Below are 16,061 nucleotides of genomic sequence, written 5' to 3'. Positions count from 1 at the left end.
TATGGTAAATGAATAAAACCTTTCGGTTCCACTTTCACATGTGTGATGTTGCTAAAGTCATTACAAAGTCCTTATTCTTAGTCAAGTCTGTTCACTTAGCGGCTGTCTTTGCAACGCCACCGGGCAGTTATTTCAGTAAGGCAGTAAGTTTATTTCTCCCGAAGCCCTGAGGATATCAGTTTGAATTATCAATTCGTTTTGTACATTTTATACATGCGCGGAATGGTTTTTGAACGAAGCACAATACAGGGCAGCCGATCAGATCAGAACAGAGCTCATGAGCATATATCAGTTTAAAAGGACAGAAACAGCCTTTTAAAATCTGAGAGATAACAAGGTTGAAAAGTGGCCACACAAAAATGAATCACAGCTGTTTGGTAAATAAAACCACACAAACATTATGAGTTGACCTCAGGGGAAAGAACAAGACTAGAGGAAAATATGAATATGACCCTATTTAATATGAGACACTGCTTTATTGATTCAGTCTGTTTCATAACTCTGTTATTTACTATATATATATGATCAACTCATAAACTTTATCACCTTTATGTGTGTGTATGTGTGTGTGTGTGTGTGTGCGTGTGTGTGTGTGCGTGTGTGTGTCAGCTGTTTGATGTTCTGGGACCTGCGTACTCCCCGGGTTGTAGCTCAATCTCTGACAGACAGGAAGCAGAAGACTGAAGAGAAAGTTCTAGAAAATCCACATGGAGTTCCCAACACCTTCAAACATCTCGACCTGACGTGGAAACCTCTCATAAGGGTACACACACACACACCCACACAAACACACACACACACACACTGCAGACACTTTCCTTAATGCTGTATTGAGTGGTGGATTAATAAGTGGGTTGTTAAGAAGTACAAAAGGTACTAAACAGTCACTGGGGTGGTACCATCAAGGGTACCTGTTCAGTATCTTTAGTCAGGGAACATAATTGCACCATATTCCATTTTTAGACTGTACTGACTCATTATAAAAGGTTATAAAAGGTATTATAAAGCTATTATTGACCTTTCTCCGGTATTTAAGGTACACAGTTGGACCTTAAAACCACTGTTGTACTTTTGAGGGTACGTTTACAATGTTTGTATCTGATCAGTGAAGTCTTTTTTGACAGTGTGCTACATGTGTCCGTGTCAGGGCTGTCACTACATTGGTACAGGGATCCCACAGATAGTTAAAAAATCCTATACAGTTTTAAAGTTGATTTATAAAATGCCAGAAAATGTCTCATTTTTGTTTATTAGAGCTATTACATTTAAGGATCCCGGAATATTTTAATGGATAAGGATCCCGATCCAGTTCCGATGCTTTGTTTTGTTCTTGCACTCTGTTTTTACCTCACTGTCATGAAGATTCCATAAAGTGACATTATCTACAACCTGCGGCAGTGAGGCCCGTTTACAGAAAGGCAGTGCAGTGCTACACGACTGCAGTGTTGAATTCATTTAAAGGTTTTCTACTGTGATATAACTAAGGTGCCTTTCGTCTCAGCAGACGTAAAATACACCAAGTTTTTTCTGCTGTCTCTCTCTCTCTCTCTCTCTCTCTCTCTCTCTCTCTCTCTCTTCTGATTTTTTGTCCTAATGTGACTCAGATCTGATGTTTTCAAGGCTGTGTGGACACGCAAATCTGATCTTTTTAAATCCAACCTGAGCCACTTTCATATGTGGTCTTCGGATTGGATACATATCCAATTTGTGGCCATGTGACCTTAATGTGACACTCAGATCAGAATTCATGTGCTTTTTTCCACTGAATGTGCGCCATCGTTCAGCGTTACCATGGCAGCAGCGCCGAACAGAAGTTAAAGCGGTGGAAAAGCAACACATCTCACCTTTTTCTCCTTCGTCTCGCTCTAATAATGAAGCTGAGAGCTGATCAGAGTTAATTATCTTCTCAGCGAAGCTCGTTCTGCTCGTTAGTTTGTGTTGATGATGAACGTGATTCATTCATGTGACGTTACTGAGTAGGATGTGCACATGCGGGTCATTTCAGGACGCCGGTTCGTCACATTAATGACAGATTTGAATCACTTACCTAAACGAGTGTGAACCATCGTGTCAGACAGATCGGATTTGAGCAAAAAAATCGGATTTGAACAACGAGGCTGGTAATGTGAACATAGCTTCTGTCTCTCTGTTTCTCTCTCTCTCTCTGTGTAGGTGACTCTGCCTAAAGTAGACACCAGCGGTGAATACAGCCCTCTGAAGTTCAGTCTGAGAGAGAGCACAACTAACAGTACTGCAGGTGAACACAGACACACACACAGCTTTTCAGAATGTTTTCAGTATAAATGATCTTGTTTTCTCTGTCAGTTTGCAAAAGCTGAACATTTTAAAGCCCGGTTTTGTTTATTTAAACAATATCACATGTAAATATCTGTGACAGTATTAGTGACAGTGCTAGTTTGGGACTAAATCCAAAGCCTGATCATTTAAGCCTCTTGTTGTGATGTCAGAACTCATCAACACTCAAACCTTTCAGCTGTTTAGACCACGTTTGGACCAAAACAGTCCTAATATGAGCTTTTGACAGTAGCTTGGAGCAGAAAACATCATAAATCATTATTTAAAACCTGCTCTTCATAGCAGAGACACTCTGATGAACATGAAGCTGAGAGAAGGATGAACACAAGTGAAGAGCTGCTTTCTCTTAAATACCTCTATTTTTCCTAACTTCACTGGACAGTAACAGTGAGAATATTTCGATTTTTAAAAGAGGGCAAGGCGTCGCCATGCTTTGAACAGGTCACGCACACGTGACCCCAGCCTGGCCTCTCAGTGCAGCGGGCCTGAACGTGGCCTGTATTATAGAGCCTCTGTGAGGAGAAGCTGCGCTTTGTCTTTCAGATCACCTCCTTCTTTATGAAGTAAAGCAGAGAGAGGCTCCATTATTACTCAGCTCATTTCAGAGGCTCACTGGAGCTTAACTTCATACATACCTCACAGCCTCACAGCCCATACAGGCTGCCTATCCGTACTGTCCCACACTGTCCTTAACCCCTGTGAAGTCTGCCAGTGTGGCATCTGAGCACTCAGACAGGTGTTCTAGCTAACAGAGGTACTCAGGTGTTCTAAGTAAATGAAGCTCTTGGGTGTTCCTGGTATAGGAAATAGTCAGAAGCACTTATGTGTTCCAGTTCTCAGGTGTTAACTAACACTGGTAATCAGAAAGATGTTCTAGCTAATAAACCCTTCTAGCAAATGGAGGTATTCTAGCTAAAGTGAGCAATCAGAAAGGTGTTCTACCTACCAGAACACTCAAAAAGGTGTTCCACATACCAGAGCATACAGAGAGAGATACCACATACCACATACCAGAGCGCTCAGAGATATGTTCTCACTACCAGGGTGCTCAAAGAAGTGTTCTAGCTATCACGGTACTCAGAGAGGTAATCTTGGTAATGCAAGCACTCGGGGGGTGTTCTAGGTAATTCAAGCAATCAGAGAGGTATTGTAGTTAATGGAGGTGCTCAGAGAGGTATTGTAACTAAATGAAGTAACCAGAGGTGTCCTAGCTAAAAGAGGCCCAAAGAGAGGTGCTCTAGCTAACTGAAAGGTTCAGACAGGACTGCACTGCACACACTGAACACTATGTACATGTACTTTTACAGCTAAAAACCAGAGTGTAACACAGCACAGTGCTTTAAAAACACAGTGTCCTTTACACACTTATGCACATACAGTACACTAACACACATTCATACACACCCAAAGTAAGCAGTGCCCACCCAAATCCCTCAAATCAACATAAACCCCACCCTGTCCTCACACACAGGGGGCTTTGTAAGACCCCACACCCCTTCTTCACTTCACCCAGCCGGCTTCCACCTCTGTACTTATGTGAAAATACACGAACAGTGTCAGTAAAAGGGTCAAATGCAGTTAAAGTGCTGTGCACAAAAAAACAGCTCAAAACAACATAAGTACGGCAGAGGCAACCATAATTGGTCAGAAAGTTTCCAAAATTGTCAGAAAAATTGCATTTGTTGTGTAAGATATATATTTTTTATACACATGCTCTAAACAATTGATTGTCATTCAAATAAATCACACAGAATAAACACAATACACAAAATTTGTGTTTGGCACGTAAAGGTCTTTACTCTGGCACACTAAACAGGAAGAGCTGCCTTTACACTCTTTGTTGATAACAGTCCCAGTTACATTGAGCTGTTTTTAATTCTTTCCACATTCTTAATCTAACACACCAGGGGTGTCAGGGTTCCTGACTAAGTTTCAGCATCACAGAACCTAACAAATGCAGCCGTGGTTCACTCCAGGTCAACTCGTTTTACAAGTGAACTACTTTAACAACTTTCTCTGTTAACTCAGGTTTAGGTACTCAAGCTTTGATTAACCTTTATGTGTGTGCACATGAAGGTGTGGCGTTTATGGTGAACAGACAATCTTGTGAAACACTCAGCAGTAATATATACAGGGTGATTCAAAAAGATTCATCATCAATTCAGGATTAGATCAAACTAAGCTTGAAGTTAGCTGGCTAAGTCAAAGGTCCTTCATGAAAGAGGACTGCGATTGAGGATGATGAAGCCTTCAGGAGTGTCTGTATGGAGGAATCTGGTGCACCCAAACACATTAACAGTTAGTTACTGTGCAAAAACATATTTCAATATGTTCAATAAACATATTTCTGTCTGTTTACCTCTTGAGAAGATGTCATATTTGTATCATAAACTTAGTGTTGGCCTGTTTTTTGTGCTAAATGAACTTGAACTTCTTTTGTGCTCTCGCAATCTGTCTCTCTGTCTTAGATAAGTTCCTGTCTGGAGCAGAAAGGGCAGAGGTCCCTGAGTATTCTCAGCTCCGTGTGCCCTCCGCCAAACACCAACGGCAGCTGGAGAACATCAGCACTAAGTTCTACGTGGGCACTGAGGTGAATGACCCACTAGAGAGAGAGAAAGAGAGAAAGAGACACACACATTTAATGAAACTGCAAAGCAAAATTTTAGTTTAGTTTAGTTTAGAACAAAGTATTTTACATCAGTTCATACCCATCAGCCCCCTCTACCCTGTTCATCATTGGTCAGTTTCTGACTGCAGGACTGCTGTGTCCAGATATCATTTGGCTGTTGGTCCATTCTCAGCACAGCAGTGACAGTGACGTGGTAGTGTGTGTTGGGCTGGTGTGAGTGTTTCAGACACAGCGGTGTTGCTGGGTTTTGTTTATGTTCATTTTTTCCTCTCAGGATGGAGAACTTGTGTACACAGACTGGAGGCTGGAGAAGGACAACGACTCAGGACGGCTCTTCAGTAAGAGAACACACATCCACACCTAAGTCCACCACAAAACATACGATAATGGCGATCTAGTGAGTTTATTGCATATCACACAACGGATCAATTGTGCGAGAGCTGTGAAAAAGAAGCATACTTAACTCTTTGGTGCACAACATGGATCAAAAGTGTCCAAACTGACTTTTTATTTTCTATATTTTTGAATAAATTCATTTCATCGTTCAGAATTCCATAGATAACTCAATGAAGTTTTGATAATCACAAATCCTTATTTTAATATTTTTTTCTTACCTCTTGAATAAAAATCATTTTTTAAATCATGCCCTTCTAATGCACAGTATGGGTCAAAAATGACCTGCATTAATTTCCTATGTTATTTTCATGCATAGCTGAGTGTTTCTTTGCTATATCTGTGAAATAAATTTATTTTATAATTGAATATTCCAGGTATTCATTAAATGTTTTGTTTTTGATGATCACAAATCACTGTTTTCATTGTTCTTTTACTTTAAGAACAAAAATATGTTTTGTATTACTACATCAAGTTTACACACTTGGGTCAAAAATGACCCATGTGTGCAAGTGTGGTAAAAAAAAAGGCATATTATAATAAGAATTTTGTTAAAATAATGACTTTAGCCAAACAATAATATATTTATTATTTAAAATATGTCACTTTGTCACATATAACTTACACATATCTCACATTTGTGGAAATCAAAAACAAGATATTTAATGATGAAATGCATTGATTTCAAAAGATATAGCAAAGAAACTCTCAGTCATGCATGAAATACTTACTTCACTTGAGTTAATGTGGTAATGGAGCAGCCTTTGGTGTTGGCCAAACAGGTTTTAAAAGGGGTGGATAATAAAAGAGTTCTGTTACTGGTTGACTCGCATATCAAAGCTGAGCTCCATTGAAATGAATGTAATTTTGTGCATGACATTGTTCTCTCAAACCACTAGTGTGATTAAGCCTTTATAGATCATTGATTTTAACTAAAGACCAAGGATCTCTTTGTGATGAGCGATACTGGTCTGTGATCGCATATCGTAACAAAACAACTCACACATGCACACTTTAGACCGCTGGACTGACAGAAGACTTGACTGCAAACCATGAAGTCCATTAGCTGTGATGGATCATCATGGACAGCAGCATTGTTTAAACGAGCCACTCAAAGTCCATCAGAGTCTCGATCAGTTCTGGCCTGAGTTCGGTGGTGTTGTGTTCAGAGTCAGCTGGTGAAGAATAAAACAGAGCTCACATTGTCTGATGCGCAGTGCAGTCAGGCTCTATGACGTCGCAACGACTGTGGTTTCTCAGAGCCATTAGAGAGCTTTAAGACCTGAATTAGATAATGGTAATAAAAGGAGGAAGAATAAGCTGACAGCTTTTGGCAGAAACCATGGCTGATTTGACTGGAAGCTCTGCCCCCGAGCGCTGCTACCAGAGCAATTTAGAGTAATTACACAAACGAGGCGCTCACGCAGTGCCCACACACACTCACACACACACACACACACTCCCACACACACTCACACACTCCCACACACACACTCTCACACACTCTGGCTCCATCACGGAGCTCCTGGCAGAGCGCTCCAGCTTCTGATTACTCAGTAGATTACTCTTAATCACAGAACAGTCTGACTGACTTTTACTCTGGAGTTCATCATGTTTCCATCCCGCACTCTGTGTTAGTCATAATGTTTTATGAAGGCAGTTTAGTGTTATAGAGAATGAAGTAAACGGCTGAAATCAGCTCGAGTCCGGCGCTCATTACAGTCCTGATGTACTCTGGAGTTCAGAGTCATTAGTACTATAACTGAGACATGCTAATATGCTGCATTATTGGCTTTTAGACAAGCCAATTCGCTCAGACGCTGCTGTGATTGACTTTATAGTCCATTAACGTCTGCAGATATTCATTATTGATGTGTGCATTGTCTCTCTCTCTCTCTGTCTGTCTCTCTCTCTGTCTCTCTTTCGCTCTCTCTCTCATTTTCCCTCTCTCTACCCATTTTTCTCTTTCTCCTTTCTCTCTTCTTTGTCCTTCCTCTCTTTTGCTCACTCTTCTTTTTTTATTGTCTTTCTTTTCTGTCTCTCTTTCTATTCTTTCTCTCACTCTCACTTTCTTTGTTTCTTACTTTCTTTCTTTCTTTTTCTTCTCCCACTCTCTCTCTAACCGCTGTCTCTCTCTCTGTTATTCTTTGTCTTTCTCCTCTCTCACTCTTCTTTTTCTCTTTTCTTTTTCTCTCCTTCCCTCTTTTCTCTCTTTTTCTCTCTTTTTTGTCCTTCCCTCTTTTTCTCCTTTCTCTGTCTTCTTTTCGTTTTCTATCTCTCTCTCGTTCACAACCTTTCTTCCTCTTTCTGTCTCCTCCTCTCTTTCTTTTGTCCTTTTTTCTCTATTGTGCTTTTCCTCTTTCTATTTTTTAATCTCTGTCTGTCCTCTGTTCTCTGTTCTCCTTTGTCTCATTTCTTGCTCTCTCTCTCTCTCTCTCCCTCTCTCTGTCTCTCTCTCTCTCTGCCTCTCTGTATGTATTGTATTGTGTATGTATTGTTATGAGGGTAATACCCATTTTTTGCAATGTTTAGTTTTCTGCATAATTTGATCTCAGCAGCTGATCTTTTACATCATGTGAACACTTCATTGAGACTCGATCAACATAAATGCTTCAGAACTGGTTGGGATAAAATCTCTTTACATTAACTTGCATTGAAAGTAAATAACGTTTTTGCCCTCTCCTGTGAAGCTACCACTTTGGTGATGTTTTTCCTTCGACAGTGACCGTGTGCTTTCAAAGCTGTAGAGTTCATGTTGATTCTTTTGCATACAGTAATATTATCACTGATATGCAAACAAGTAAATAAAATAAGTTAACACGAAAATAAGTCATTAAAAGAGCTTGAACTGTAAAGTGTAGTCATACATCTCTCTCTCTCTGTCTCTGTCTCTCTCTGTCTCTCTGTCTCTCTCTCTCTCAGGTCCGAAGCCCACTCACCGTTTCAGAGTTCATGACAGTCTGGTGAACACCGTGCTCCGCTCTCCGTTCTTCAAGGACGTCATCTTGACTGTCGGCGGGTGGAACTTCGCCATCTGGAAAGAGGGTGTGACGGTGAGGAGCCCATTCAGTCACTCCATACATCATATTACACTCATTTATTTATTTATCCAAATCCACATACAGTACAGGGACAGTATACAGTGTAATCAAACACATTGAAATGTTAGCACTACTGCTAGCTGAACTGCAGTAACATAAACCTGTAATCGGTCTGTTGGAGGTTTTTTAATAGAGTTTATACAGAGGTCTTACTTTTCTACTGTGATTAAGAATAGCTGTAAATCCTTAAAGTTGAGAGTTTAAAATTGGAATAATTTTGCTGTACAATTCAAATGACAGTATTTATCACATAGTGATTCTGCACTTCTGACCTTTTTCTCTTTGTTTCAATGTCAAAAAAGTCAAAAACATGGTGAAATTGTAAAGGATGTTCTTCTTTCTGCGAGACAGGACTGCACACAGCAGTGCAGCATGGCTGGAAGTTTAGAATCTGCTTGTTTCAAAGAGCTGCAACTAAGAAAAGATATAAAATTACATCATGCTTTTGTTATTGCTGGTAATAAGTGTGGATTAAAACATCAATAAGACTCTCGACTTTCTGAGAACCAAAGATTTTTCCAGGAATCATATAATAAGATGTATAATCCTCCATGTATAGTTGTGATCTACTCAGTCTGCTGCCTCTCTCCAGAACGGGCCGATCCTGCTGTCCCCCTGCTCACCGAGGAAGTGCACGGTGGGCTTCTGGTCACTGACCCGGCCTGCCGTCTTCTTCATCGGTAAAGAGGACGGGAATCTGGAGGTCTGGGACCTGCTGGAGAAAACACACGAACCCTCGCAGACCCAGAACATCACCACCGCGCACATCACCTGCATCAAACCCTGGGTCATCTCATGTTAGTCTCAAACACGCTAATGCTAATGCTAGTATTTATACTGATGAGAACAGTACAAACACGCCAGTCTGTGCTGAAAACCTTCTTAAACTAGTAACTAAGCAAACATTAACTGTGGCTCATGTGAACATTGTTGTTGGTCTGTTTTGGACACACCTTCTCATGAAGTGTTTTCATTATTTCCACTGTTTGCCACATTTTAGAGTAAAACCAAAGACATCAGAATCATAAAATCATAATGCAGCAAGCAAAAAAGTCAAATACTTTACATTCAAGTCTTCGATGCAGATTTACACTCTCTTGGTGGTCTCTTCAGCAGCTTCATGGGGAACCACCTGAGAGGCTTTTCCAACAAGACTGAAGAAGATACACATGTACTGAGACCTTGTTGGCTACTTAACCCCTTAAGACAGGGGTCACAAATGTTAAGAAGAGCCATTTTGACCTTTTAATAAAAATCAATCCACCTTGGGAGCCACAACATTTTTTGTCCATTTTACCATCTTGGCTGTAAATATGTGTTAGTACAGGCTAAAATTATAATAACAAAACAAAAACACAGACTCACTTTGCTCTGCTTTAAGCTTTAGCTCAGCTCAGCTTTTCTCGCATCTCCGGCAGGAAACTTTCTAGCAAAAGTAGAACAGTTTCTTGTAAAATGTCTCTCAGCGTTCGACTTTTTACGAGGCTGAAGTCAGTTTCTCATTGCCATTCTTGTTCAAATGTTCCCATTCCACCTTAAATGGTGCCTGAGGCGCTAGAATGTAACTGCTGCACTATTTAAGGTGGAACAGGAAAATTCGCAGAAGAAGCTGGCGAATGAGAAGAGACTTCAGCTTTGCGATTTTTCAGTGTTTGACAGTTTCTCGTTGCAGATTAAACGTATCAGGAAACCAGCTGGAGTGAATATAAATGCAAATGAGTCCATTCGTCTTCAAATTATCCATGTTTGTGTTAAACCTTTCTCTTTGCCTTTTCATTTCACTACTAGCTAGGGGAGATTGTTGTCTGTGTTACTCTGGTGACCAGCAGTCTGCGTGCCAGTCTTCAGGGTTGAAGGGTGAATTAGCAGTTTTACATTAACTCCATTGTTTAAGACCATTTATTGTTTAAACTGTGTTGAACGATCAGCAGAGCTTTATTTTACTGTGAAGGAGAATGATTTTATTTTTACCTAGAAATCTAATTCTGCTGTGGAGCCACAACAGGGCAGTAAAAGAGGCCTTAAGAGGTCAAAGTTGTATTATACACTTATATAACCCAAGAATAGCTTAACCAGTTTTTATTGGATTCCCTGTAGTTACTGAATAGTAAGCCTTAGTATGTAATAAACCTGAGATTTTAAGGGGTTAAAGCTACTTGTTGGAAGGGCTTTTAAAAATAATACCTCACATTTCGGAAATAATTTCGTGCACAGTCATCAGCTGTACTGCTGGCATTTGTCTTAGAAGTAAAAGGGATTTAACATAAGACACCCTGTGGTGTGTATTAATGGAAAATCTGCATTGTGCATTATCAGTGCTGTAGAAAGATGTTCTGAGTAGTACAGTAATTCCAATGTGATCTCTTCTGAGCAGCGAAGCAGCAGCTATTGGCTGTGTCGGACCACCTGGGCACTCTGCATATCCTGGAGGTCCCGTGGACCCTGCGCCACCCGTCTGCCAATGAGGTGAGAAAGAAAGCCATAGCAGATGCAGAATGATTTGTGTGTCTAAAGTACAGCAAGCGTTTTACTGTATTCTCCCTGATCCCATTTGACTCAGTTAAATAGTGTGTTGCATAGCTAAAAACAGTAGCAGCAGATCTTGAACACATAGTGATTATGCATGATGCTAATTTGTGGAGTATAAGCTTCTATTGCTTGTTAGTTAGATTAGCCTCATAGCTCCACTGCAGAAGAAGCAGACTTCAGACTCCAGACAGGTCTCGGCTGATAGGCTATGTGTGTGTCCTGTCCTGCAGAAGTGCAGCGTGAGCAGCTACTTTGAGAAGGAGGTGGAGCGTCTGGAGTACTTTGAGAAAAGACAGGAGATGCGAGCGAGAGAGAGGAGAGAGATGGAGGCCGAGCAGCAGAGGAGGAAAATGGTGGGAGACTCATTTGTATTGGGGAGCAGAGTAGAGGGGTAACATTTAGACCGATGCTTACACAGCAAAATGATACGCTAGCAAGTGAAATATGTCTAAATATATTTATATATTCAGCAATATATCAAATATTTCTCATTATGAAATTATTGGAAGAACAATCTATGAAATGAAAATGAAATGAAAATGAGAATAAGCATTATGAGTTATTCAATAACTACTGTAAATTATTTAATAACTACTATAAATTATTCAATAACTACTATAAATTATTTAGTAAATAAAATTAATTATTCAGTAACTACTAAAATTATTCAGTAACTCATGAATTATTCAATAACTACTACAAATTATTCAGTAACTCGTATGAATTATTCAATAACTACTTCAAATTATTCAATAACTCATATCAATTATTCAATAATTACTATAAATTATTCAGTAATCAATATGAATTTTTCAGTGACTACTATACATTATTCAATAACTACTATAAATTTTTCAGTAACTACTGAAATTTTTCAGTAACTCATATATATTATTCAATAACTACTAAATTCAGTAATTAATATAAATTCTTCAGTAACTACTTAATTACTGTAAGTATTATAAGTCCTATAAATTACTCAGTAATTAATATGAATTATTTAGTAAATACTATGAATTATTCTGTAATTAATATAACTTAATTAGTAAATTCTTATAAACGATTCAGTAATTTATATGAATTCTATGAATTATTAGTAACTACTACAAATTATTCAATTATTGCTATGGATTATTTAATAAGTCTTATAAATTATTCAGTAATTAATACGAATTATTTAGTGACTGCTATGAATTATTTAGTATCTTCTGTACATTAATCTGTAACTATTATACATTTTTCAGAAAGTAGTATGAATTATTCAATAGCTGTTATAAGTGATTCAGTAGATGGTTAAAATTATTCAGTATCTATTATAAATTCTTCATTAACTACTGTGAATTATTTAAAACTGCTCTACATTATTCAGTACAGTTAGTTTATTCAAGCTGTTTGTACTTCAGTTTGTACTTCAGCTGTTTGTAGTTCAGTTTGTACTTCAGCTGTTTGTAGTTCAGTTTTTACTTCAGCTGTTTGTAGTTCAGTGGTTTAGTTTAGTGGTTTTATCTTTACTGCACTGGAGAGTAATTTTTCTTTTTTAAGAAGTAACTGATGGAGGTCATGTTAGTGGGGTTAAAGCATGTGGTCATTATGAGACTGAGTTTGTTCTCTGGCTGTGTGTCGAGGGAGGTGTGTTTATCCTGCTCTCTATCACTGCCTCCTTTATCTCCCAGCATCACCCTGTGCTTTTACCCTCCTTCTCTCAAACACAGCTGCGCTACACTCTCAGCTCTGCTGTGGCTGGATTAACGCTGAGGGGGATCAAATGTGCCAAAGCTTTTTTGTCTTCTGAGTAATTTTACTTTAAAGGCTCTCTGGACTGTTTTTATTTCATCACAGCTACAACATCACAGACTCACATTGCATTGTTTCATTTAAGGGAGAGGAAAAAAACACTTTATAGGGTTTTTTAATATGGCAGCAAAAATACACATGTTGTAAACACACACTACAAAATACACACACATACACAAAATACACGCACACACACACACACACACACACAATACACACACACAGACATACACACACACACACAGATATACACACACATACACTCAGAAAACTCAAATTAAGCACCAACCACATACTTTAGGGGATTTCAAAGGAATTTCAAAACAAATACAAGATTACTTTGTTGCCACTTAGGCCACTGTGTGTGTGTGTGTGTGTGTGTGTGTGTGTGTGTGTGTGTGTGTGTGTGTGTGTGTGTGTGTTCGTCTTTTGATGAAAAGTGAAAACCACAAACTTTGGCCTTGTAATACTACTACTACTACTAAAAATAATAATAATAATAATGATGATGATGATGATGATGATGATCATAATAATAATAAAAAAAATAAACAAATAAAATAATAATAATAGTATTGACCTAAGATGTGTAGTGTAGTCTGATGACACCTATGAATGTTGTTGGCTTTATGGGGCTTTTTGAGGTCAAATGTAAAAAAAGTGTTTAAGGCTATAAAATTGTATATTGAAATCTTGTTTATTTGTTTAACTTACATTAATTATTCAGTATCTACTACAAATTACTCAGTATCTACTACAAATTATTCAGTATCTACTATAAATTATTCAGAATCTACTATAAATTATTAATTATCTTTTATATATTATTCAGTATCTACTATAAATTATTCAGTATCTACTATAATTTATTCAGTATCTACTAGGAATTATTCAGTATCTACTATGAATTATTTAGTATCTACTACGAATTATTCAGTATATACTATATATTATCCAGTATCTACTATAATTTATTCAGTATCTAATATGAATTATTTAGTATCTACTATGAATTATTCAGTATCTACTATGAATTGTTCTGTATCTACTATAACTTATTCAGTATCTATTACAAATTACTCAGTATCTACCATAAATTATTCAGTATCTGCTATAAATTATTCAGTATCTATTATGAATTATTCAGTATCTACTATAAATTATTCAGTATCTGCTATAAATTATTCAGTATCTGCTATAAATTATTCAGTATCTATTATGAATTATTCAGTATCTACTACAAATTATTCAGTATCTACTACGAATTATTCAGTATCTACTATAAATTATTCAGTATCTACTATAAATTATTCAGAATCTACTATATATTATTCAGAATCTACTATAAATTATTAATTATCTTTTATATATTATTCAGTATCTACTATAAATTATCCAGTATCTACTATAATTTATTCAGTATCTAATATGAATTATTCAGTATCTACTATGAATTATTCAGTATCTACTATGAATTGTTCTGTATCTACTATAACTTATTCAGTATCTATTACAAATTACTCAGTATCTACCATAAATTATTCAGTATCTGCTATAAATTATTCAGTATCTATTATGAATTATTCAGTATCTACTATAAATTATTCAGTATCTGCTATAAATTATTCAGTATCTGCTATAAATTATTCAGTATCTATTATGAATTATTCAGTATCTACTACAAATTATTCAGTATCTACTACAAATTATTCAGTATCTACTATATATTATTCAGTATCTACTATAAATTATTCAGTATCTATTATGAATTATTCATTATCTACTTCGAATAATTCAGTACTTCTTCTTGTAGATACTATGAATTATTCAGTATCTACTATAAATTATTTTATTACATTATATTATATAAATTATACAGAACCTCAGAGTTGAATAATATCATGGCTGTGATTTGGTCAGCGTAGATCACGCGAGTTGTGATGTCATTCACCATAACACATGACCCAGGGAGTGTTTCCACATAGCAGGATTTCTGAGTTAACCAGATAAATTAATCCCGAAGTAGAGGATTGTCCAATAGGAGCGTCCCTCAGCTCTTTTCCTATTTGACAAGCTCAACGTAAGTCTTAAATTATTCCCCCCTCAAGTGTTCTATTGCTTTTATGGAAAAAAAGTTTGCAAAGTAAGAAAAAAAGAAAAGAAGATTGTTTCAAATATTTATTTTCAATACAGGCAGTTTCCTCTACCAAAAAAAGTAGCTCCATCAGCAAAGCATGATTGTGATTACTCAGCAAGTAGTGGGCAGCACAGTGAAACAGGAATGAAAACATCATGATTGTTGTTATTATTATTATGTTTATGAATTGTCATTGTTGGTGCAGGAGGCGGGGGCAGTGTCGGTGAAGCAGGTGGAGGAGCTGGAGGGGGAGGCCCTGAAGGAGTACGAGGAGTACCACACTATGGAGAAACTCATTCTGAAGAACATGGGGCTGCTCTCCGAATCCGAGGACACACCAGACCACTGAGCACACACAGCTTTGCGGTATAACACTAATAATTCATACAGTTCTGCTATGTTTTATACAAGAACCCAAACATGGCGTTACGATCCTAGAGGACTTCAGTCAAAGCACATTGCTAATAATGAATGAATGGCAAAAGAGGCCAGTTAGCATTTACAAAGGAACTCATGCATTCATTCATTTTATACTGTCATGTTAGTGTTTCAGCTTTTTTAGTTCTTGCTAGATCTTAACTTCTGTCTTCTAGAGTTTATCCAGGACCTGAAGAGTCACAGTGGGATTTAGATCTATGGACACAAACATAGTCAGTATTTTGTGTATTTGTTATGAATGTCAGATTTGAAATGCACAGATTTAAAGGTGAAGTACAGCACAGTGTTTAAGGGGTCAAATTCCTGGATAGGGATTAAGACTAGCCCTGCACTACTTTTCCGCTCAATGCACAGTCTCTATTTAGAACACTGGTCCAGGACCGGTCTCAAGGCAGGGGTTCACAGCTCTGGTCCTGGAACGCTGGTGTCCAGCACAGTTTGGAGATTTACCTGCTCAAACACATCTGATTACACTCAACTGTTAATTGCCAGGTTTAGTGGGTGTGTCTGGGTAGGCAAACCTCCAAACTGTGCTGGACACCAGCCCTCCAGGACCAGGGCTGTGCACCCTTTGATTAATCCCTGTCTGGGAAACGGATCCATAACATTTTGTTATATGAATGAAAGAATTGCGTGTGTTTATTGCTTATTATTAACTGAACATTCCTGTTTTTAAGGATTTTTTGTTAAATAAATTATTGTTTATATCTTAATGTCCTTCAGT

The 16,061-nt window shown here is 37.7% G+C and overlaps 1 protein-coding gene across 2 annotated transcripts in view; it reads left to right on the top strand.

Moving 5' to 3' along the window:
- Positions 1–15,750, top strand: part of dnai3 (dynein axonemal intermediate chain 3) — a 39,913-nt gene extending 24,163 nt beyond the window's left edge. For both annotated transcript variants that reach the window (XM_036592378.1, XM_036592377.1), the window contains 9 exons: positions 610–763; positions 2,173–2,257; positions 4,785–4,906; positions 5,220–5,283; positions 8,261–8,391; positions 9,032–9,236; positions 10,814–10,905; positions 11,199–11,321; positions 15,105–15,750. In XM_036592378.1, coding sequence (XP_036448271.1) covers positions 610–763; positions 2,173–2,257; positions 4,785–4,906; positions 5,220–5,283; positions 8,261–8,391; positions 9,032–9,236; positions 10,814–10,905; positions 11,199–11,321; positions 15,105–15,248 — 1,120 coding nt within the window. In that variant the 3' untranslated portion in view covers positions 15,249–15,750. The remainder of the gene's footprint in view (positions 1–609; positions 764–2,172; positions 2,258–4,784; positions 4,907–5,219; positions 5,284–8,260; positions 8,392–9,031; positions 9,237–10,813; positions 10,906–11,198; positions 11,322–15,104) is intronic.
- The last annotated feature ends 311 nt before the right edge of the window (positions 15,751–16,061 follow it).

Source organism: Colossoma macropomum, unplaced genomic scaffold, assembly GCF_904425465.1.
Source record: "Colossoma macropomum unplaced genomic scaffold, Colossoma_macropomum, whole genome shotgun sequence".
Lineage (NCBI taxonomy): Eukaryota > Metazoa > Chordata > Actinopteri > Characiformes > Serrasalmidae > Colossoma > Colossoma macropomum.
This window is presented reverse-complemented; position numbering and strand designations above follow the sequence as displayed.